At 42.2% G+C, this 22957-nt stretch overlaps 1 protein-coding gene and 1 long non-coding RNA gene across 3 annotated transcripts; both read left to right on the top strand.

Moving 5' to 3' along the window:
- Positions 1–5631: 5631 nt before the first annotated feature.
- LOC307031937 (uncharacterized protein) lies at positions 5632–11905 on the top strand (the record flags this gene model as incomplete). Of its 2 annotated transcripts, XR_013806120.1 has the most annotated exons (3): positions 10258–10372; positions 10586–11589; positions 11786–11905. XR_013806120.1 is itself a non-coding variant. In XM_079669526.1 (2 exons), exons 1-2 carry the CDS (start codon positions 5708–5710, stop codon positions 11432–11434), a joined length of 915 nt encoding a protein of 304 aa, XP_079525652.1. In that variant the 5' UTR covers positions 5632–5707. The 2 variants fall into 2 exon arrangements, 1 of the variants encoding a protein (XP_079525652.1); XM_079669526.1 differs by lacking the exons at positions 10258–10372; positions 11786–11905 and adding an exon at positions 5632–5773 and having other exon boundaries at positions 10586–11434.
- Positions 11906–13121: 1216 nt separating this feature from the next.
- LOC307031936 lies at positions 13122–14835 on the top strand. Its single transcript, XR_013806119.1, has 2 exons — positions 13122–13223; positions 13607–14835. It is a non-coding gene; the product is annotated as an uncharacterized lncRNA (long non-coding RNA).
- The last annotated feature ends 8122 nt before the right edge of the window (positions 14836–22957 follow it).

Genomic DNA, 22957 nt, shown 5'->3' with positions numbered 1-22957 from the left:
GACGTCCATTAATGATGACAGGAGACACAGCAGCTCTCTGTCTGATGGACAGATGTGTTCATGACGACTTATATATTTACTTTTAATTCATTCACAGTGCGGTATAATGCGACAATACAGATGCGGACACACACACGCACACATACACACACATATATATATGTATATATTTATATAAATATATACAATTTCAGAATCAAACAGAGCACTCTCATAATAACGTAACACTATCAGAGACTGGATATAGCAAAAGGCAAGACAAACTGACACTGAACACTGGGAGACAGGGGAATTTAAACACATGACAACAAGACACAGGTGAAAACAATCAGGGGCGGGGCTGACGCTGATGAGGGCGGGAGACACACACCAGGATAGGAAGTGGGAGACAAGACAGAAAATGGTTAAACAAAACATGACTAGACTCAACATTTCTGTCGGTGCACAACAGTACCCCCCCCCTCCAGCAGCTTACAGACCTTGTAAACCTCACCATCCTCAAAGAACTGGAGCAGTGGAGGGGATCCGGAGGACGGGTCCGGGACGACAACCCAGAGGCAAAGCACAGTCCATGATGGGTGTCTCGGGCGGACGGCCCAGGGGCAAGGCAGAGTCCATGATGGAGTTCTCGGGTGGACGGCCCGGGTGCAAGGCAGAGTTCATGGTGGAGTCCTCGGGCGGACGGCCCGGGCGCAAGGCAGAGTTCATCGTGGAGCCCTCGGGCAGGAAACTCAGGAGACCGGGCTCGAGGGCGAAAGCCGCTGGGAACTCAGGAGGCCGGGCAAAAGGACGGGCAGGAGCTGGTGGAACCCCTGTCGGGTCAGGCGTAGACGAGACCCTGGACGGAACCTGGGCTGGTGTCAGTGGGACCCACAACGGAGCAAGGGCTGGTGTCGATGGGACACGAAACAGCACAGGACATGGTGTTGGCAGGACCCCCGGCAGAAGAGTAGTCGGCGGGGCCTCCAACGGCACAGGACACGGGGTTGGCAGGACCCCCGGCAGAAGAGCAGTCAGCGGGACTCCCAACGGGACAGGACACAGGGTTGGCAGGACCCCCGGCAGAAGAGCAGTCGGCGGGACCCCCAACGGGACAGGACACAGGGTTGACAGGACCCCCGATAGAAGAGTAGTCGGCGGGACCCCCAACGGGACAGGACATGGAGTTGGCAGGACCCCCAGCGGAAACTCCAACGGACCACGACATTGGGTAGGGACTTGAGAGGGAACTCGAGAGGAGACTCGAGAGGAAACTCGAGAGGTGACTTGAGAGGGTACTCGAGAGATGACTTGAAAAAGGACTCCAGAGGGAAATTGAGAGTCAACTCGAGAGGAGACTCGAGAGGGGACCTGAGAAGGAACTTGACAGGGGACTCGAGAAGAGACTCGAGAGGAGACTTGAGAGGGGACCTGAGAAGGAACTTGAGAGGGAACTCGAGAGGTGACTTGAGAGGGAACTCAAGAGGAGACTTGAGAGGGAACTCGAGAGGAGACTTAAGAGGTGACTTGAGAGGGGACTGGAGAGAGGGGACTGGAGAGGGGACTGGAGAGGGGACTGGAGAGGAGACCTGAGAGGTGACTTGAGAGGGAACCTGAGAGGAGACTTGAGAGGTCACTTGAGAGGTGACTTGAGAGATGACTTGAAAAAGGACTCAAGAGGGAACTTGAGAGGGAACTCGAGAGGAGACTCAAGAGGGGACCTGAGAAGGAACTCGAGAGGAGACTTGAAAGGGAACTCAAGAGGTGACTTGAGAGGGGACTCGAGAGGAGACTGGAGAGGAGACTTGAGAGGGGACTGGAGAGGGGACTGGAGAGGGGACTGGAGAGGAGACTCGAGAGGGGACCTGAGAGGTGACTTGAGAGGGAACCTGAGAGGAGACTTGAGAGGTCACTTGAGAGGTGACTTGAGAGATGACTTGAAAAAGGACTCCAGAGGGAACTTGAGAGGGAACTTGAGAGGAGACTCAAGAGGGGACCTGAGAAGGAACTTGAGAAGGGACTCGAGAGGAGACTTGAAAGGGAACTCGAGAGGTGACTTGAGAGGGGACTCGAGAGGGAACTTGAGCGGGGACTCCAGGGAAAAACTGAGAGGTGGCTTGAGAGGGGATCCGAGAAGAGACTCGTGAGGGGACCTGAGAAGGAACTCGAGAGGAGACTTGAGAGGTGACTTGAGAGGTGACTTGAGAGGGAACTCGAGAGGAGACTTCAGAGGTGACTTGAGACGGTCGGTAAGCCGACAGGACACAGGAAGCTGTCATCGGCCGAAGAGCCAGTACTGGAGCCGAAACTGGAGTCGGGACCATGGCTACTGGGGCCGGTAGTGAAGCCGGAACCATGGTTGCTGGGGCCGGTACTGGAGCAGTCCGTAGGTGAGTGAACAAATGATTCATCTGTGCAGCCAGTTGTTGCATCTATGTGGAGATGTCCTGGCGTCCTACCAGCTCTTTTATTTCCTGGGCGGCTGTGCCCAGCTGTTACCCGTGGCGATAAATCTTCTCGCCTCGTCCTGACAGGGCGGAATGAAGCGTTCTTGGGTCGGCTGGGTCCATAATGGTCAGTTCGTTCTGTTAAGAACTCAGACACTTAGGATGTAGGACCCAATTGCACGACCCGGGAGGCAGAGGTAAAGTATTGGTAAGATACTTTATTTTTTCCAAAAAACAGCAAGATGAACACAAAATAGTCACTATCGAATCTCTAGTTGAGATGACAAAAATTGAGAACAAAATGAAAGCGCTCACGTAGTGAGGATCAACACTTTACAAGAGCACAAAGAGAGCATAGACCTGACCATGGCAAGAGACAAGACAAACTGACACTGAACACTGGGAGACAGGGGAATTTAAACAAATGACAACAAGACACAGGTGAAAACAATCAGGGGCGGGGCTGACGCTGATGAGGGCGGGAGACACACACCAGGATAGGAAGTGGGAGACAAGACAGAAAATGGTTAAACAAAACATGACTAGACTCAACATTTCTGTCGGTGCACAACAGACCGGAAAAACTGTCTTCACCCAGTGAGGGTTGGCTAACTTTACATGGAAGCTGCCGCATATACACGTTCTCCTGGCGAAACCTCAAATAATTTTCGGAATATCTATCAAACTATGGATCCTACAAATCGATTGGACGTGGATTCTAAAAGTACAATATACATGTATTGCTAGAAATCTAATCAAAAAGCATTTTAATGGCCAAACTATCCTACAATTTAGGATTTTACAGAGAGGGTTATTTGTGAATAAACGACCCTCTGTAACGTTTGCAATCAACGGGAGCACTAGAGGTCGAAAACTTTAAAACGTGATTATAGGTGGTATTAAGCGCTTCAACAAACAACGTATTTGGTCTTATGAGTTGGAGGACTTTTTGGAATTTGATCGATGCAGACTGGTTTACAAACTCTTTTTCTTTGCCAAAATATGCTGGAGAGTGTTAATTCCTTGTGCGTTGTCAGGGACCAAGCAGTAACGGCCCCTATGTACGGCGGCGTGCGTTGAAGCTTCAACGCTTATGCCAATTCACTTTGAATGGGGTGACGTCACGCTTCGCCAAACTGCATTGTGGGAGCAAAGCGTAGCTTAAAAATTAGAACAATGTTCTACTTTTGAAGCTTCGACGGAAGCGTCAGCCAATCGAATCATATGCCAGTACAAGCTCTAGCCAATCAGACCGCTGCTTGTGTGTCTGGGGCGGGAGATTCATGTGATTGGCTGTTGGTCGAGCGTCAGACATGCCCGCCGGCAAGCTTCAACGCACGCCGTCATGTGTATGGGCTGTAAGGCAACAGGACACAGGAGTTATTTAATCTGTTATTTTAATCTAGGCCTATAAAAGAAGTCAACCCGAAAATACATCTTATGAATATAACAGCAACTTAACAGGTGTTAACGCAACAAACTGAACTCCTAAAAGGAAAAAACCTGTAACGACGAGACGCCGTTACTGGAGCTCACATGGACATGTGGATATAATTATTGTACTGTGTGGGGTATATTGACGACAACTTCCCTGTTCCCCATGTATGTTGTTGCTGATTGTGTGCACCTGGTGCCCTGTGTTGTCTCCTCCCCCCTCACCTGTGCCTAATTGCTCCCCCCCACCTGTGTTTTGTTGTGCTAATTACACTCTAAAAAGTATATTTTGGAAAAGTTGAAGTAAAGCACTTTTTTGAATAAATCTGATTCAGATTTCTGCTTTAGCGACGGCACTGTACTTTTGTGTATTATATCAACTTCAAATTGTGCTTTACTACATTGACCTGCTATTCTTATGCAAATGCAAGCGCTTCAATTAGGTTTTCCTGTCTAACGTCATGACGTAGACGTTGAACGTCAACGTCTTTTCCAGCAAGATTTTTCTAGCTGAAGCTGCCATTTTTTCTCCTCGTCAATCTCATCGTCCATGCGGTCAAGGTCATTCTGAAAAACGGTAAGTTTAATGCAGACAAAGTCATGTTTTACACATTTAAATTGTCAGATAACAAATGTTCTGCCTGTATGGGTCAAATGTACGTCTTAAGGGTTAACTTTAGTTAACTAACTGAACCGGACCAGCTAGTTAAGTCATGCTAACTTTAACATGTTCGATGCATTTAACTGATTTTGTGAAATGTGTTAGCCATATGTTTAAACCACTGGTGTGCTAAAGGTAATGTGGCATTTCATTTAGCATTTTGCTAGAGGACACTACCGGACTGTGAGAGTAAATGCTAGGTGAGTAACTTGTGCAAGTAATTTGCACGCGGGGCTCTCGTGGTGTAATACCGTTACTGAAAGTAGTCTTAAGTTAACGTATGTCATACTGTGTACTGGTTAAGCTGCTTATTTGCACATTAGCACGGATACATTTAAGCGTACATGTGTTTGCAACTGTGCTGCGCGCTCGCAGTTCTGTTACGACGTTTGGGTGTTTTACTGCCGTCTCCGTTAACGTATTTAGTGAGACACAGGCGATGAGAGAGGGTGCACGTCGTTCTCATGAACGCACAGTGGTGAGTCCGGCGCTTATTAAACAACACTGCTCTGCTGCTATTCCTAAAAGGAATTCCTAAAAGGAATAGCAGCAGATATAATAATAGCAGCTTCCTAAAAGGAATAGCAGCAGAGCATGTAAAAAATGTAACTCCGCCAGCCCGTAATCGCGCCCCCGTAATGCTGCCAGTCCGACGTGTTCCCATTCCGACAGTCCTGTGCGCGTATGCTAATTAGCCATGTGCGCCAAACAGAAGAAGGGCCCTATCTTCTGCCCGGCGCAATTTACTTTAGTTATACCATATATATATATGATATATATATATATATAATAGTTTTACCGTGAGTAAGTGTTTAAAAGAATGAATGAATGCGGGTGATGCTTGGTGCGCGTGTGTGTGCGCCCATCTGTCTAAACACACGCAAATTAAACACGTAAGTGTATGAGAAGGAGATCGAGTCAGTCGACCTGCGATAAGCAGCTGATTCTGAACGAACTCGTCTTCGAGATGGACGTGTTCTAACGCATTTTTAATCGATGAAATGTTAACACAACAGTATATATCTGACCATTTAATTTTCGAAATTAAATGGTCCCCCCCCACCCCCCCCAACAACTCCGCCAGCCGGTAATCGCGCCCCCCCCCCCCCCAACAAATCCACCACACATTGCTACCTGGTCTGTGGGAAACACTGCTTAATATTAATGCATTTTTAATTTGCTTTTCATGATTCTTTCCCTGATTGGTGGTGGTTACATCAGCCCTGGACACAACTCATCAAACTACCCAAAGGTAAGTTAAACTGCAGAATTAGAGTGCTAAAGACAGTGATTTTTTTCTGGCTTTAATGTGACAGCGTGTACAGGACAGTGTTTTGTTAATGTACTCATAGTTTTGCAAAATGTAGTATTAATGCTCACAAATTAGTAACCCATTGCAGCTTAAATCTGAAAAAACTATTTAAGAAATCCTATCTAGGCCTGAATGTGAACTGACTGTAATGAAAACTGAGCCTCAGAGATAAAAAAAATAATAATAATTTTGAAGATATCCACATTGGATTTGATGAATTCAGACCCTTGAAGTCTTGCTTTAGCTTAAGATAAAGTTTTTAACAGTTGATTTATATTTAAATTTATTTGGGAAAGTGAGCACTTTACAACCTGTACTGACAGAAAAAACAATCAAATGGCCACAAATTGCTTCCAATGGGCATGTGTGTATTTCCCTTAAGACAGACTTGATAACTGTAAACCTATCCCTTAAGGCACTGTTCGTCAATCTTTAAAAAAAAAACAATTCAGCATCGTGAATACAGAGATGTTATTGCCAAATAACCATTGAAATATGTTCTGTAATATTTAAACAATACCTGCATGTTATGGCATTTATTCTCAATTATATTAAGGTGAATGGTAGGCTATTACAAACTACATTTACACTGTTGCTGTCTTTGATGCCTCAGTCAGATAGGAATGCAGTTTCATATTTATCATACCATTTACAACAATCACCTTTTATGCAGTCAGTGTGAATAAATATTAATTTGCAGCATTTCAATGACTATTTACGGGCACTATGGCCGTTGCATGAAGTTTGCAAAGGCTGCTACACATTTCGAGTTTATTGTGATTTATAAAATGAAACTGGGGCTACTCCAGGGGCTTCATTTAAAAAAAGGGCTTATGATTCAAGTCAAAAGGTGGAATACGGATGAAACACCAAAGTTCTTGTGCATCAATATATTTCAGATTTATATAACACGTGGACACTCTACGCTGGTTTGACTTCATAAATTACAATCAACTCTAAATGTGTCGCAACCTTTGCAGTTTCATGTAAGGCCCATAAATTGTCAGTGAAACACCCCAAATTAGTATTTGTTTACACTGACTGCAAGGTCAGGATTTGCCATGATCACTCAAGGTGATCGTGGCAAATGCTGTTAGAACACACTGTGAACGTATAGCCACTTTCAAAACGGTTCGTGCTTTAGAACAAAAGTACACGTTGAAGACGCATATAAAACGAACATGAAGCCATAAAAATGAACACAATATGTGAAAAATATGAAACTGCACACCTATATGCCTGACTGAGGCATCGAAAACTGCATCATTGTAAACGTAATTTGTAATGTGCTGTTCATGTTAATATTAATGAGAATAAATTCCATAACATGCAGGTATGGTTTCAATATTTCAGAACATATTTCAATTGTTCTTTTGCAATAAGATATGTTTGTATTCATGATCGCTGAGTCCTGTTTTTTGGTCATTCCCTGTGAAATGTATTGGGTTTTTATTTATTCATAAGAATGGATTCATCCGTTTTTGCAAAGTAACTTATGTTTGACACATGACGTGATATTTGTATACATTTTACACAAAAACGTAGTTTCTCGCGTTTTCGTCACCATTTGTAATTTCTGTGCGTACGCCTGGATCAGTGTCCGTGGAGAACTGCACATTCTCCCGTCAAGTTTGTTTTTTATAAATCCAAAAGTGCTTAGAGTGGCGTGCGCCATCTTCTATAAATGAGGCCCCTGGTGTGAGAAACTGCCTTAAGGTTTATTCTGAGAGGGCTGGCTACATTAACAGACTGTTGTGTTTAAACAATTGGCTCCACCACCACTATCTCCTTAAAAATTCAACCTACAAAGGAACTCCCAATAAAGCCAGTTTCTTTGTTTTTTTTTCAGTTTTCCGCTTCATGTGGAGATGCAAGGACTGTGGGATTGTGTTAAGAAGAAGATCTGAGCTGCTCAAGCATTACAAACTGAATCATAGGCACTATGGACGGGGCCATTCATATCCATGTACCTATTTAAATTGTACATGTAGATTCAAGACTTGGAATGCCCTACTAAGTCATTTATCAAGGAATCACCCTGCCCAACAAACTATCAACAAAGCTGCATCAACGTTCACATGCCATATTTGTGTTCATAATCAACTCTGCACTGAGAGGGAATTTTTTCAACACATCTTTAATCATCTTAAAAATAAGGAGACTGTTACATGCGTGTTCCAAGACTGCGAATATAAAACCAATATATATGAGAACTTCAAAAGCCATAAATACAGGAAACATTCTGGGACGGGGAATATCTTTAAGCCTGGTATTAATTCTGTTACAGAATCCTTTGCCAGTCTTGCCAGTGATATTTCAGATGGGGAACGTATAGAGAGCAATGACAATTTAGATTCTGCTTTTGTCGATGGGGTTTCTGAGAACTTGGAGAAGGATATCGAGCTTAAACTTGCGTCAGTACTTCTTAAGTTAGAAAACATCTTTCTTGTGTCAAATGCTGCGGTAGATGAACTTCTGCAGGAGTTTAACTATTTGATTGGTTCTCTTTCTCTGCCAATCACTCAAAAGACTATTAACCAAGTATTACAAGATAATGGTTGCCAGTTTGACCAGTCAGTGGTTAAAAAACTAGCCAGTGCACTCTGTGATAGAAACCCTGTTAAAAAAGCAATTGGAGATAAAGGCACACTTTCCAGTGCTTGGAGGCGAAAGGCTTACTATAAGAGACACTTTAATGTAGTGGAACCAGTGGAATATATACTAGACCAAAAGAATGGAAAGTCATTCCAATATATTTCAATTTTAAAGTCTTTGGTACAAATTCTTGACTGCCAGACAATCTTAGATCAGGCTGTTAATTTGAATACTTTAGATAAAGAATCACAGGGAACTTGTGCACAGATATACAGATCTTTCTTTGATGGTGCCTTGTTCAAAGAAAATGGACTTTTGTCTAAACAGGAAAGCCTTTCCTTGATATTATATATTGACGATTTTGAAATATGTAATCCCCTTGGTACATCCAGAAGGAAGCATAAAATCTGTGGTTTGTATTGGATTCTGGGCAATTTACCACCGGGCTGTAACTCTGCTTTGTCCTCCATCTATTTGGCAGCTTTAATTAAAAGTACTGATCTGAAGTGCTATGGCTATGATAAAGTGTTAGAACCTTTTCTTAACGATCTTGTCATTTTGGAACAGAAAGGGATATTTGTGTCAAAGTTGGGCAGAACAATAAAAGGCACAGTTCAGTGTGTGGTTGCTGACAACCTTGGGGCACACGGTATTGCTGGATTTGTTGAGAATTTCTCAGGGTCATATGTATGCAGATTTTGCACTGCAGAAAAAGCAGACATCCAGACTCAAGAAGTTAGAAGCGGCGTCTTTCCTTTGAGAACCAAAGACATTCATGCCGATCATTTAAGAACAATTGAGGAAAATGGGTTGCCCAATTATTATGGTGTGAAATCAGAGTGTATTTTATCAAAGCACCTCTCCTATTTTGACGTTACCTCTGGGTTTCCTCCCGATATCGTGCATGATCTTTTCGAAGGTATTGTTCCTTTTGAACTTGCACTTTGCCTGAGTGTATTCATTAAAAAAAAGTATACCACATTATCTACATTAAATGATGCAATATCATCTTTCAACTTTAAGTGGGCTGACAAAACTAATCGACCTCATCCTGTGCCTCTCAGTTTTGGGTCCAGAAAAACTGTTGGGGGAAATGCGCATGAGAACTGGAGTCTAATCAGATTTTTGCCTTTGTTGATTGGGCGGAGAGTTCCCTGTGAGGAACCAGCTTGGCAGATCTTAACAGACCTGAAGGACATTGTGGATCTAGTAGTCAGTCCCATTCAATCCCAGGACTCCATTGCATATCTTGATTTTAAGATCTCTGAGCACCGAATTAGATTCCAAGAGGTTTTCCCAGACTGTCCCCTTAAACCAAAACACCATTTCTTAGAACATTACCCATACTTGATCCATCAATTTGGTCCACTAGTTTCCCTATGGACGATGCGTTTTGAAGCAAAGCATAGCTTTTTTAAAAGAGTTGCCAGGAATATCAGGTGCTTCAAAAACGTGCTACTTTCCCTTTCAGAGAGACATCAGTATCAGATTGCCCATCATTTGCATGCATGTAGCTTTACCAGACCTCTATTGGAAGTGACAAATGTTTCCACTGTACACATCGATGTTCTTAACAAGGACATTTCAAATGCTCTGAGACGGAAGTCTTCAGATATGGACACAGTGGGCTTGGCCAAAAGCGTGACATATGATGGACTAAACTACAAGTGTGGAATGATCTGGATCCAAGGCTCACTGGGAGGACTGCCAGAGTTTAGTGAAATCATCCAAATGGTGATACTGCAGGACAAGTTGATCTTCATTGTGAAGAAGCTCATTGGATGGTATATTGAACACTATAGAGCTTTTGATCTCAAATCATCCCCAGTCGAGGAAGTGGAACTTATTGAGCCACAAGAACTACATGATACATACCCACTGGCGGACTACAAAATTGGAGGGATGCGTCTTGTCACATTGAAAAGATATATCCATGTTTAAAGGGTGAGCTCTCTCCATGTAATGTTGTTTTATTTTGTTCTCAATACAAGCCAAAGGTGGTCCACTTACAGAAGGTAAATTACAGGACATGAATTATGAGAACCTTTTAACTGCATGTGGGTGTTTTTTGTTTTTTTATTGATTGCCCTTAAGGGATAGTTAAGTATTTTTTAAAGTGATTTGCCTCACCTTATTGTGCTTTTGCTCTCTTTTCAGACTGCCATGGCTCATTCCACGACTGCCAGACTTAAAGTGATTTTGGGGGACAACAACATTGAAAAACTGACACTTCCCAATGGCATACCAGAGTCACTAGATGACCTTATCGGCACGATAAGGAGTACATTCGGATTAAAGTGCAGCTTGAAACTGCAGTACATGGACCAAGATTTTGGCAATGACTTTTTCAATCTGAACTCTACTGCTGAACTTCAGAATTTGGGGACAATCAAGGTGATCCAGCAAACAACCTTGATCAGTGCCACTGCATCCTCTGCTTCTGTTTCACCCGAGTCGGATGACTGTGTCTCACTGGCATCAAACGATACTATACTGCTTTCATCCCCCGAGTCTCTGTCATCTCGAACCAAGCAGTGGCCAGAAGAATTTCCAATTCCTCAATTTTCCTACGACACAGAGTTGCAGTTAGTGAAAGGTAATTCTGAGTGCCAGGTTGGAAACAAGTTGTTGACCTTGAGCTCCAGAATGAAATCAGATATCTTGAATAGAGTAGTTGAAGAAATTTACCAATATAAGGCCTACCCGGAGGATGCACATTTCTGCACAGTTGCAGAGGCCTTAATCAAAAAGCACCCTTGTTTAAAAGAGCCTGGCTCATTCAATGGCTGCTATGGCTGGAAACAGCGACTGAAGTACAAAATGGGGAACTACCGGACTCAACTCAAAGTGCAGGGGTGTCCAGAGCTGTCAGTAAATTCCCTGAAATCGAAATCAACGTCAGATGCTTTCCCTGCTAAAAAGGTGAAGAGGCCAAAACGATCCGAAGCCAACTTCTATCCTTCCCTACTGGAGAAACTGAGGACAGCATGGAAAAAGAGAGAATAGAACTTCTGACGGATGTCAAGATGAGGAACAATGAAAGGGTAATCACGAACAAAATGGCTTGCACGTTTGCCTACAGGCGACAAGAGGTGGTCAACCAAGAACCCAGCATTGAAGACTTTAAAGACAGGTGGCCTGCCCTGTTCCATCAGAAAGAGGTATGGTAACAATGGAACTGAAATGACACAAATTGAACAGTTTATTGACAGAATTTACATATTCAAGTAAACTTTTCGTTGCATTGACATTTTGCCTGTTGTGTATGCAGGCTTCAGTGTTTACGTTGTTAAAACTGAGATTGTATGTGAGGTAATTTGCATGTCCTTTTTATTTATTCATTGTCATCTGTTTTAGATCAATGCAGAGTTCCTGAGGCTCATGGCTGTTCCTCTTGAGGATAAGTTCTTTGCCCAGTTAGACATCCAATCAAGTCAGCTAATCAAAGTCATCCGTGCCAAAGGTGGAGCAACACGCATCTAGAGCATCAAAAGTAACAAGTTTCCTTGGTTGCTTAGAGGGTGTCACAGTACCCCTATCTATTAAAGATGCATCATCCGGGTTAGCTTAGCTCCAGCGCCGGTAGCTAAGGGGATCAATAGCGTGCCTCCGCTGGCAGCAAGAAGATGAACTAAACGACTCACTAAACGCTTCTGTTTATTTACCAAGTTATGTTATGCTCGTTATTTCTGGCACGTGTTATTTTATAACCAAATGCATACTGGTAGGAAACCGCATGGGATGTAAACAAGACGTCAGTGACTATAAGGAGCAGAAGAGAGGTTGCTGTGAAGATCCAGAACTGTATAGATTTGAACCAGAATAAGCAGAGGAGCACCTAGATGTTTTGGAAGGGGAGCTGGTGAGGAGAGAGGCTGAGGCTGATGTACTGAGTGGATACGTGGGAAAGTTTCAATAACTGCCGGTTGAGTGACAGATTATTGATAAACAGATTGTTTTAACACAATCTGTTGTACTGTCCTCTCGCCTGATATATCAAACCTTCCAATTGATGGCAGCTCCCGGTGTACTCAAAGGCACTGGTTTGCTGTCGGCAGGTGGACAAGCCCCACATCGACACCGCTAATGACTCTCTCCTCGTCCCCAGGCTGTTAACCAGCCTCTCCTCTCCCGCTCTCCTTCCAAAACATGTAGTTTCTCCTCTGTGGTTCAAATCCATACAGTTCTGTATCTACGCAGCAATCTCTCTTCTGCTCCATATAGTCACCAACATCTTGTTTACAAACTGAAAAGCCCATCTGCGTGAGTTTGTGTATGCCCGCTGTGCTCTTTCCTACCGGTATGTATGTATGTATGTATGTATGTATGTATGTATGTATGTATGTATGTATGTATGTATGTATGTGGTTCTAAAATGACACAACGTGCCAAAAATCACGAGCGCAACATAATGTGGTAAATAAACGAGCACAAGTGTTAGGTGATTGGTTTAGTTTTATCTTCTTGCTGTAAGTGGAGGCAGGCTACATGTTCCCCATAGCTACCAGTGCTAGAGCCAAGATAACCCGGATGAGCGACCTATGCCCCTAACTTCATTAAAAATGCACGCACAGTTAAAGGGAAGGTTTCTGTTGCCTTGCAAAGTGCTAAAAATTAAAAATATTCCTTTAAGTTTTAGGAGTAGGGACACCTGTCTTCAGAGATTTTGAAGATTAAATTAATCAAGATTTTATTGTCCAAGACTGAGGACATTCATCTTCGAAGGGAGTGTGTCCTGAAAGCCCTCATCTTCTTCCTTGGCGAGGATGCAGATGACCTGATCAAGGAATATCGTGTAAGTTTCCACAGCAATTTGCATGTCTGCTCATCTCATATTAATCCTGTAAAACATACAGACATTTTTGTCAACTATAATTACTGAAACCTGGTTGGATTGACTACATGTTGTATTTATAATATATGTAGTGATTCTTGCGTAGAGCTACTGGTGAAAAGGTTAGTCTAGAGTCCTGCAAAACATCAAGACACACTTTGACCCTTTCACGATACCAGGCTTTGCCAATAATGAGATGTGTGGCTGAGCCTTTAAAAGGCTCCAATCCATATAGCACTATTCAGTGAAATGAAGTCGATGTGATTTTGCAGTTGTCTTTTTAATGTGAGGCGTGAATAAAAGTACAAAGTGATGACAGTGATGTTTTGTGTCATGTACTTTAGGACTCTGGACCAGAGGACGTTCAAAGGGACCTGGAGCATCTCACTGTGGCAGTGTTTGTCATTCGAAGGGACGGGGAAGGACCGCAGGAGCCACCTGAAGACATGGGCATCGTCATCGAGGGCGTGAAGGTGTTGCATGGACTGACTTCAGTTGCCTCAGCTTGTGCCCTGCTTCTAGGTTTGCTATATGCACTTAACCTAGCTTATCCCAAACCCCTTCGTTTTACTTTCGAAGTGCTCCAGAAAATCATCATGGAGCTTGATCAACACAAGATGTCCCCCAAAGTCCAAAATCTGTATGGCAGTCTTCAAAGCTCGCAGTAATGACACGCATCACAATTGATTCCCTTTCTGGACCCAAAAATGGCCTAGGGAGGAACAATGTTAAGACTTGAAACTGAAGCCTCTTTGGGTGTTTTTGCCTTTGTGTGGTTAAAGAGACAATCGAGAGACAAATATTCTTCAAACCACAAGATATACTTGATTTTGTTGCAGGTTTTTGGAGGTGCAGGAGTTTTTCTCCAAACATGTTTCCTTCATTTTCTGGGGAAATGTTGAGCTTAGAGCTCAAATACCTTACTGAGGTGTTAATGTGTTATCAAGTGTTATCAATTGTGCACACTGTTGTGTGTCCGATTTTAAATCGTAAATTTAGTGCCTTTCATCTATACTTTTATTTCTTTTTTTTTGAAGTAAAAAAAACGACCTGTAAGTCATATTGTGAAACTAACTTACAGGATTTTCTTTTTTCAAAAACTGGCGGCTGCCAGAAGTACGCTACAAACGCTTTTGTACGGTTGCCGAAACTGAAGAAAGGCCTTTTATTTATTTTATTTTTATATATTTTTTTTGTTACTACTGTGTCTACGAGCTTATGCTGGTAAAAACTGGTTCTATATGGGAAAGATTTTGCTTGCCCAAACTGTTATGCACTTTTTATGCATTAGTCTTGTGATTGTTAAAATGCATATTTGTTCAAATGTAATTGTCCTTTAAGCTATCCTGGATGAGCAACCTTTGTTGACCGCTACATCAAAAATGCATGCAGTTACAGGAATGGTTAGGCAATTCAAAATGTCTAAAATCTACATTTGTTGTCTAAACTGTAATGCATGTTGTGCATATGTGTTTAAAGAAAAAAGTAAACTGTATGCATTTAATGTGTTGGAAGATGTCGGCATATTGCGTTTTATACTTTCATATAATAAAGTATTCACAAACAGTGAAAATGTGATATTTTTTTGAAAGCCAACTTAAATTTTTAATTGTAAAAAAAATATTTTATTATGTTGAGCAAACTTACATTTCACATTAAGGTTACTATAAAAATATTCTTAACCTTAAGGCAGAATATTGGGTTCTAAGGAAGCAGTATTTTACTTTAGGATATAGCAGAAAATTTAGTTGGAAAACAAGGACATTTTAATTTGTTGTGCATTCATTTTAAGTTTGATTGATGCAAATTGTTTATTTGAAAACTAACATATTAGTAATTCGATCTGACTTAAAATAATTGGGTCAGTCTAACTTGCTATTTTTATTTGAATAAACTTAATTAATTTATGTGTTACCAATTGAAGTAATTCAATTAAGTTGATCCAACTATTTTCTTTTTACAGTGTAGTGTAAAGGTATTTAGGCTCTGTTTTCCCTGTCTGTGGGAGAGGCTGATAGTGGGTGTGAGATCTTTGTGGCTGTGCAGGATGTGTTCACGGAGAACAGCAGGATTGAGGCTGTGAACTTTGTGCACATTATTTTAATAAATGCCCACGTCGGGTTATATTTTTGGACGTTCTGCCTCTGCCTCCTTGCTTGGTCGGGCCGCTCAACGGTCAGTCTCACAATTGGTGTCAGAAGTGGGATCCGACCAAGTGAGGAGGTAAAATTGACGAGAGGAAAGAAGAGGGACCAAAGAGAGACAAGCAGCAGGAGACGAGAGACAAGCAGCAGGAGACGAGAGACAAGCAGGAGGAACGTGCACCTCGAGTTTGGAGGGAGTGCAGGCCCGGGTGGCAGAATTGAAGGAGGAGTTGGAGGACAGAGCTGGGTGCCGTCGCCGCGATCAGGGGAGGGATATATTGGGTCCATGGCCTCGGGGAGGGATATATTAGGTCCATAGTCTCAAGGGAGGGATCTAGTGTGTCCATAGCCTCAAAGGAGGGATCAAGTGTGTCCATAGCCTCAGGGGAGGGATCTATTATGTCCGTTCTAGTCCAACACACGTCTCACAGTACCTGTCCCTGCAACCCTATGACTTTACTGTCCAGTGTCGGGCCAGGAAAGCCAACTTGGGGGCAGACTGTCTATCCCGGGTACATGAGAATTGAGGTACTGTGCGCTTTAGGAGAAGAGGGGGGGAATGTAACGACGAGACGCCGTTACTAGAGCTCACATGGACATGTGGATATAATCATTGTACTGTGTGGGGTATATTGACGACAACTTCCCTGTTCCCCATGTATGTTGTTGCTGATTGTGTGCACCTGGTGCCCTGTGTTGTCTACTCCCCCTCACCTGTGCCTAATTGCTCCCCCCCACCTGTGTCTTGTAGTGCTAATTAGTGTATAGGTATTTAGGCTCTGTTTTCCCTGTCTGTGGGAGAGGCTGATAGTGGGTGTGAGATCTTTGTGGCTGCGCAGGATGTGTTCACGGAGAACAGCAGGATTGAGGCTGTGAACTTTGTGCACATTATTTTAATAAATGCCCATGTCGAGTTATATTTTTGGACGTTCTGCCTCTGCGTCCTTGCTTGGTCGGGCCGCTCAATGGTCAGTCTCACAAAACCCGATTGGCTTCTTGCAGTATTTATCCGTCCTCAGCCACGCCTTTGCAGAACCAGGAAGTAACCTTCCCCAACGACCACGGTAAGACAATGAAAGTCATTAACACAAACAAAAACTTCTTAGAATATGTGAGAATAAACTAAATGAAGTCAGGTTACAAAATAAAGAGTTTAACATTTAAATCAAATGTGTGGTGTCAATTGTTGGCATGTTTTACTGCAAATTAAATGAAGCAAGTCTACTGGCGGTGAGGGTGCAGTGTAATGGTTTTACCCTGTGTGGCTGTGGTCATCACATGAGTATACGGTACACACTCTAAAGCCCCCCTTAATGGAGTTCTTTGTGAGTAATGACATGAATCAGATATGACACCTTATTGAGATATATATGCATCTATATGGCCCAACAACAATGACAAGTCAGAAAGATATCTATTAATCATCTCTTAACACTGTCATTGTATTCTCCCTTTTTTGGTCTGCTGCTGCATGACGCTTTCACAATCTACTACTGCAGATTATAGTTAGTTTAAGTGTGCCAGTTGGTTAAGTCAAATTAATGAATCATATCAAAATAAATGTAAATGTAGCCCAATAAATGTAATTTGAAAAGGGACTAGTTGAATATAGTCTTATATTTGGAAAATACTTTACAGTCCAACTTTATGAAGGAACAAAACCAGCAATGATTGAATTTGAGTGTGTTTGGTCACAATCCTCCTGTGATTATTTTTGCTGTCTTCTTGAGTACTACAATACAAAGGCAATTCGACTATGTTTTGTCTTTTTTGATCAACAACATAGAAATAAGCATTGTGAGCATTTAATCCAATTTTAGCCAACCTGTTTGGCAGTGGTATCTAAGACGTGTCTGAATACCTACAACTGTTGTGTATCTGTAGCTTCAATGACACCTACAAATGATCCAACAAAGCCATCATCTGATTATCCCTACGAAAATAAATAGATAAGTGATTTATATAGTCATTATAATGATTCAAGTGCTTCCTTTAACAAATATAATTAATTTTCATAAATAAAACCCCTTTATTGGCATCACAGAGAAGTTTGGTAAAATGACTGTGGCCCACCATTTTAGATTATAAAAATATAATATATAATCAAAATAAATATGGATATATCTATATATATATATATATATATAGATATATATATCTGTATAATAAAATATGGTTAATAATAATAATAATAATAATAATACATTAAAGCAATGATCCATTCCCTGTCAGTTTATCTATTCATTTGACATTTTTGCCTTAAGCCTGCACATAAACAACTTGTCTTTCCAAAATGATTGTCACTTTAGTTAATGCACACATCAAGCTGACAGCTGAGACTATTTATTTATTCATTTAAACCAGGGCCATTGTGAATCGACATGCAGCCATTTTATTTCTGGAGAATCCTGAATAACTTATATATAACCATATTGAGAATAACAGATTGGAAAAAAAGGTTTTTAGAAACAATAAGACAGCGTTTCATTGTTTGTACTTATCTTCAGTGCCTTTTAATGGAAGCATTTTCAACTTACTGAGAGACACCGTGTTTTTATTTTCGGATGCTAAAAACGTAACATAACATACAATATATGTTGTGTTCCGATCATCAAGAAGACCTTGTTTTTTTCAAAAATACAGGTAAGCTCGCAGGATACACATAAGTTATTTATGAATATATAAAAAGATAGAAATAAGAAAAGTTACTGGATAATAATACAAGGCACTGTGTTAACCGCAGTAGGGGCTGAAGTTTTAGGTGCAGGAGTAGTTGTAGGTTGCACCGTTGTCGGAGCAGCATTAGTTTTAGGTGCTGCTGTTGTTGTTATACCAGTAGTAGTTGCTGCGGTTTTATGTTTAGCAGTAGTTTTAGGTTGAACTGTTGTCGGAGCAGCAGTAGTTGTAGGTGCTGCTGTTGTTGTTGCAACATTATTAGGTGCGGCTGTTGTAGGTGAAGCAGTAGTTGTAGGTCGCACTTTTGTCTGAGAAGCAGTAGTTGTAGGTGCTGCTGTTGTTGTTATACCGGTAGTAGTTGCTGCGGTTGTAGGTTCAGCAGTAGTTTTAGGTTACACCATTGTCGGAGCAGCAGTAGTTGTAGGCGCAGCAGTTGTTGTAGGTTGCAACGTTGTCGGAGCAGCAGTAGTTGTAGGCAGGCGCGCCGGATTCATTTTAGAATTGGGGGGGCCAAAAAAAGTGCGTGTGTATGGCCCAATCCCAAACTACGCCCTAGACACTCCCCCTCCGTGACGGAGTGAACTCCGTGGAGTGACACATGAGGCTCCCTCCTGTCAGATGGAGGGAGTAAATACAGCGGCAAGCTTTGGGACAAACTCCCCTCTCTCCGGCAGAAACAGGAAATGCCGTAACGGCTACAACGGTTTCAAATCAGCATCTCTTTGACAAAAAATGTAAATGAATAACTCAAATAAAACTCCAAACATCTTTAATTGTGTTACTTTTTTGTAAAGCTCTTAGTTTTAAACCTGATGTTTATAAGCTTCTTAGTGTTTGCAACAGTCTACTGTAAATATACACAATTTTATAATAAAATGCACACATTCACCTTTTTCTAGACTAAACACAGGTATGATCCTAAGTAAAAAAAAAAATGAGGTTATCATGAGGTTGTTAACATCGCAATTTATCACTATCGTTTAGTGGTTTTGCCAAGAATTAACCACTCTGTTTTTGTACCATTCTGCGTTGAAGTACCTTCTCTTTGCCCAAATAATCTACTAGCGGTCTCCTTTTTTCTGATAGTTAGCTGTACAGCTTTAACCGCCTCAATGTCCCGACAGCAAACCTCCATGCAGTTGGAACCAGCCTGTTTCGGTTCAACAACTGCGGCGGTGGGGTCGGCGGCGGTTTTGACAGTTTCTGCGGCCGCAGACTAGAGCTGCTGCTTTTGGGTTCATCTGGCTTCGCTGTTTGAAGAAGGTCCAGCCTCCGGAGATGTGGTAGTCAGGGATGTGACCTTCCAGTTGTTAAATTTAAGTTTAGATTGACCGTATTTAGTTTTCTTCTGCGCTGGTTCTTCTGACATGTTTGCAAGTGTATATATTTTTTATATCTCTAGGTTAACGGCTGACACACACAGCAGAACAACGTAACAAATAAAGTAAACAACGTAACAAATAAACAAATCTAAGCTTTTTTATTGGTTGTAATTTACATGGATACATTTGAATGGTGTGACAATGTCCTATTTGATTGGGTTAAAATGTATATATTCTTCCTGTTATGTCTGCCTGCTTTATTTTACCTAATGCAAAGTGACCTGCTCCATCGAAATCGTTCGCATTGACCCGAAGACACATTTTTATTCCTAGCTTTCTAATGAGATCAGGATTGTTTTTGTACTCCAAATATTAAGCAAAATATGTCACATTATATAATGACTGTTACAGAGTCATCGTTTTGAGAAAAAGGCCTTTAAAGTGTTTCTCTTCTCTGGAATCCATCGATCTGATTGATTATTAGCGGAGCAAATGATCAAAAATACTACGGAGGGAAGATATTTTCGTTTGGATTACTGCACTCACGGGAAACACCGGCTGTTGTTATGCCTGTTGTGACGTTAAATTACTCAGTTCTCCGCTTGTAATTATGCCATTACAAACTTCAAACCTGTATTTATCATCTGCATTTGCCGAAACAAGTTTAATATTCTGAAAGCCAAGACTTTGTTTATTTGAAATCAGATGAAAACGAACTGTAACGGACCCTGCCGTGTTATCTATGATTACTATGCCTTACATTCATAATTTCAGCGGGAGGGAGGGGGAGCGGTGCTGCGGAAGAGCAGAGTGGCCAGTGAGAGGCGAGCTGTGGTCTTCCCTTTACAAGCTTAAAAAATGCGTGTAGCTAATGAGATTGAATATATATAACAATACAACATAACAAAATATACACAGCTAGATCAGATCGCGTTTTAGATGCGACTTTAGAGTAGAGGGGAATTATATAAACGGGATTTGTACAGTGTTCCGCGCCGCGTGTATATACGTGTGTGTTTGTGTATTTTTGAGTTTGTGTGTATTGTGTTTGTTTCCCGGGGAAAAGACTCACGAGAAACACCGGCTGTTGTTATGCCTGCAGTGACGTTAAATTACTCCGTTCTCCGCTTGTAATTATTCCGTTACAAGCTTCAAAGTTGTAGGCCTATTTATCATCTGAATTTGCCGAAGCAAGTTTAATGTACTGAAAGCCAAGACTTTGCTTATTTGAAATCAGATAAAAACAAACTAAAGGACCCTGCCGTGTTATCTATGATTACTATACACCTTACGTTCATAATTTCAGCGGGAGGGATGGGGAGCGGCGCTGAGGAACAGCAGAGTGGCGAGTGAGAGCTGTCATCTTCCCTTTACAAGCTTCAAACATGCCTGAAGCTAGTGAGACTGAATATAACAATCAAAAATAACAAAATGTACACAGCTAGATCAGATCGCGTTTTAGATGCGACTTTAGAGTAGAGGGGAATTATTGAAACGGGATTTGTACAGTTTTCCGCGGCATCTGCTGCTGCGAAAATGTGGGGTAGGGCTGAAAAGTGGGGGGGCCAATGGCCCCCTGGCCCCCCTGCTTCCGGCGCCCTTGGTTGTAGGTGCTGCTGTGAGGCTGCTCTGCTGCGTTGTGAACAGGAAAACCCGGTGCTTTTCAAGCTCCAGCTCCGAACCGTCTCTGAAACACTGTTGGTGTGAATGAGGTAAAAGTGGCTCCCTTACCTTTGCCTCAGGGCTCTCAACCTCACATATTTTCCTGTCAGACTTGCAACCTGGCTGGTGCACTAGTAATAAAGTGTGGGAAGATCATTACCAAGAATAACTGGGTATGGCAATGTTGGGGCTAATGCTACAGCCAAAAGAAAGGTTTGGCCTCCTACAGTCAGATAGACCTCTGCTGTGGGGTAAACATGTTGATCACCATGAATGCAGCTCATGGTTGAAGTACCCTGACTCCACTTTTCCCTACGGACCAAACTTGACAAAACAACTGACTGAAAATATGCTGTATCAAGCAAAGCTTCTACTTGCTGCCCATCGATCAAGACTTGTACTTTCCTGTCTTTCTCACCTAATCACTCAACCCTGTCTGGCCTAGAAACTGCACACAGGAGAGATGGCTTGGTGTGACCTAAATCTGGGCAATATTGCTTGGTGTGACCCAGAGCATTGCATTGATAGCACCTCATTTCTTATTCAAAGGTTTTTGAGCTTGGTCTGGGGATTGGGTTATGAACTGTCTATCACTCGAGAAATATCTACCTGGTGACTGACCAAACCCTCGGTCACCCCCAATGGAACTACTCAAATGGGTCTGGTTGTTCTCCCAACTGCAGGTGGCATCCCAGCTCCCTTTTCTGGCTGATGTGTAGACCTCTGCCAGGCGTGCTACCTCCGCTGCTATCTTGGGGTCATGCTCTCCTTTCCAAATGTCTCGCTCCGGATGGAGCATCCTCAGGAACTGCTCTAGGATAATGGCCCCGGTCATTTCTTCCAACGTCGATTTTTCTGGCTTGACCCATTTGACGAAGAGATCTTTCAGACGAACATACAACTCTTGTGGAGTCTCGCCAGACTCGATCTTCAGTGACCGGAATCGTCTTCTGTAAGTATCCGGTGTGATTTCATACTTTGACAAAATTGCTGCTTTAACTTTCCCATAATTGTCAGTCTTTCTTGTCCATCATCACGACGAGCTTTACTTTATATTATTATGTGCAGGCATGATTAGTGGTTTATTAGCCATCTGTTAATTTCACCCAAGAACAACATTATAACTGACCAGAATATACATATAAATACATTCCCAACTAAAACAAACCCTTAAGCCCATCTGTTACTTGTTTCATCCCGGAACCTTCTTTAGTCAGTATTTGTTTCCCCCGAGGATCTTTTGGCCAAACACACTGGAGCGGACACAGGACGAAACAGCATGGGTAAGCGATGGACATTGTCACTACCCGATCTGCAGCCCTGCCCGATCTGCAGTGCGCATGTGCGAGATGGTCCGCCATATTGGACAACTCCGGACGGCAACCCAAGTAGGACACTTGACACAGTGGCTTTTGGCAAAGCTCAAAAAGAAAACTTGAGAGAGATGAGTTATTGTTATTACAATGTGACTTCACTATTATTTAACAACTCTTTTTATTTAACAACTCTTTTTATTTAACTTCTTGTATTTGGGGTTAAGTACATTGTTAGAATAAGTGATAACCCTGTGATAGGTCAGGGTCATGCCATGGGAAGCCAGCCGGCCTCTCGCTTTCGACCAATCAAATTGCATCAACGCTATTAATATACACAATAAGAGTCTGGTAACCAACATTGAAAAAAGATTATTAATACATTCATGTGCCAATCCATTATATTCTTAAAGGGAGGGAATCCTCATGACACGCATTTAAAAAGAAAATATCATCCGATAAAACAGACCAGTCTCTGCCGGTCTTCTTTTTTTATTTTTTTATCCGATGACGTTATCAGTGATTTTAAGCTGATTAATTACCAAAATAACATCAACCCTGTGGGCAGCGCCATTTTG

This window comes from Notothenia rossii (assembly GCF_949606895.1).
Source record: "Notothenia rossii genome assembly, chromosome: 3".
NCBI classification, from domain to species: Eukaryota; Metazoa; Chordata; class Actinopteri; order Perciformes; family Nototheniidae; genus Notothenia; species Notothenia rossii.
This window is presented reverse-complemented; position numbering and strand designations above follow the sequence as displayed.